The sequence below is a fragment of the Tinamus guttatus genome, unplaced genomic scaffold, assembly GCF_059628265.1.
Source record: "Tinamus guttatus ecotype Peru unplaced genomic scaffold, ASM5962826v1 Tinamus_guttatus_pri_ptg000364l, whole genome shotgun sequence".
Classification (NCBI taxonomy): Eukaryota; Metazoa; Chordata; class Aves; order Tinamiformes; family Tinamidae; genus Tinamus; species Tinamus guttatus.
Genome location: NW_028288898.1, coordinates 1,718,841 through 1,720,565, shown reverse-complemented (window position 1 = coordinate 1,720,565; position 1,725 = coordinate 1,718,841). Strand labels below are relative to the sequence as shown.

The 1,725-nt window shown below is 43.0% G+C and overlaps 1 protein-coding gene across 1 annotated transcript; it reads left to right on the top strand.

Annotated features, from left to right (window-relative positions):
- Nucleotides 1–1,078, top strand: LOC104566306 (G protein-coupled receptor 35). Its single transcript, XM_010213082.2, has one exon. The coding sequence runs from the start codon at nucleotides 1–3 to the stop codon at nucleotides 943–945; it is 945 nt and encodes a 314-aa protein (XP_010211384.1). The 3' UTR covers nucleotides 946–1,078.
- Nucleotides 1,079–1,725: the final 647 nt, after the last annotated feature.

The window sequence follows — 1,725 nt, the reverse complement described above, 5'->3', positions numbered from 1 at the left end:
ATGGTGAACTGCACCCAAAGCAACGACACGATTCAGGACGGGGTCCTGCTTTTCCAGCTAATTGTCTACATCCCAGTTCTCGCCTTCGGGATCCCGCTCAATGCGATTGCCTTCTGGGTCTTCTGCTGGAAGCTGAAAAGGTGGACCGAGACCAGAGTGTACCTCATCAACCTGATGATTGCTGACTGTTCCCTGCTCTTCGCTCTGCCTTTCTTGATTTATTTTCACCGGCGACAGCACCAGACAGGAAAGCTTTGCTTCGCCATACAGTGCATATACTTTACAAACATGCCCATGAGCATCCTCATCATCACCATGATTGCAATCGATCGATACATTGCAATAAAGTTCCCTCTAAAAGCAAAAACTCTTAGGTCCCCGCTGAAATCAGCTTCCATGTGTGGACTTCTATGGATAATACTCGTAATATATGCCTACTTCCATCCAAAGTTTGAAGAAGGAGAGGAAGAATTTTGCTTTCAAAAGAGAGCTTCTCGGCCTAACTATTCATCATTACTCTCCATTTTTGGTTATTTTGTTGCCTTGGGGATTGTGGTTTTCTGTTCAGTGGAAGTTATCAAATGTCTCAAAAAGAAGATGTCCGAAAGCCCTCATGAGACAAAGCTAATCCAGAAAGCGCTCCACATTATCTCTGTCAATTTGTGTGTGTTCATTTTATGCTTTTTACCCTTGTACACCGTACTGCTCTTGCGGTTTGCAGTGGATGTTGCCGGAGCCTGTTCTCTGGTCTGGCCTCTTAGAATGTCTGTTCACATCTTGGCGTGTTTAGCAAATGCCAACTGCTGCTTGGATGGGTTTTGCTATTACTTTGCAGCCAAGGAATTTCAGGAAATTTCCTCTCTGCTCCCCCCGTGTATGTTCATGAGGTCTAGGATGAACCAAAGTCAAGAGTCACAGCAACCCACAGATCAAGTCATGACATAAGCAAACTTTGGTGCACAACTGACATCAGTTCCATGCCATTCTTAAGAGCCACTTCCTGCTGAAGTTCTGAGGCAGAGGGAATGGGACCACCAGTAACTGTAATGTTTGGGAGTATGGGCATAAATAAAATTAATAATAATAATAATAAAGGAGTCAATCCCCTCAAAGAGGGCTGGTGCTGACTTGGCTTTTGTGCTTCTGACTTCACTGACTTGAATTCAGCTCTGGTTCTAGCCTCAAACCCGGTTCAAGTGTTTCCCCTTCACGAGGGAGGGTCACAGGGTACAGAGAGTAGATGAGGTGGTTGGTTTGGTCATGTACTCATTTATAAGATATGCATGCAGCTAAACAAGAGTAACTGAGTTCTCTTTCATTAATGCACAAATCCACTGTTAGTACTTTAATACATATCATCATTAAAAAAAAAAAAAAGCACAGTATTACAGTTCAAAGCCTAATATATCTGTACTGCTCCCAGTAAGAGATTCGCCTGTAGGGGTAGTTTCCTGACACCCAATATGTGTTTGTGCCATCAGAATTAGCTATTCCTGCGTGCGAGTCAGAATATGGTATGAGAACATCGTCTGTTCCTGCCATATAACATTTGTGTTAACCTGGAGCAATGATCTGACATTTGTAAGACTAAAGCCATAAAGGAATGGAAATGACAAAGTCATAAATAAAGGTATTAAAAAAAAAAAAATCACAAGTTGCCCAGCGTTACTGTCCATACAATATTTAGCAGCAGGACGCAGCTCTGCACCCAGCAGGTACAAGGCT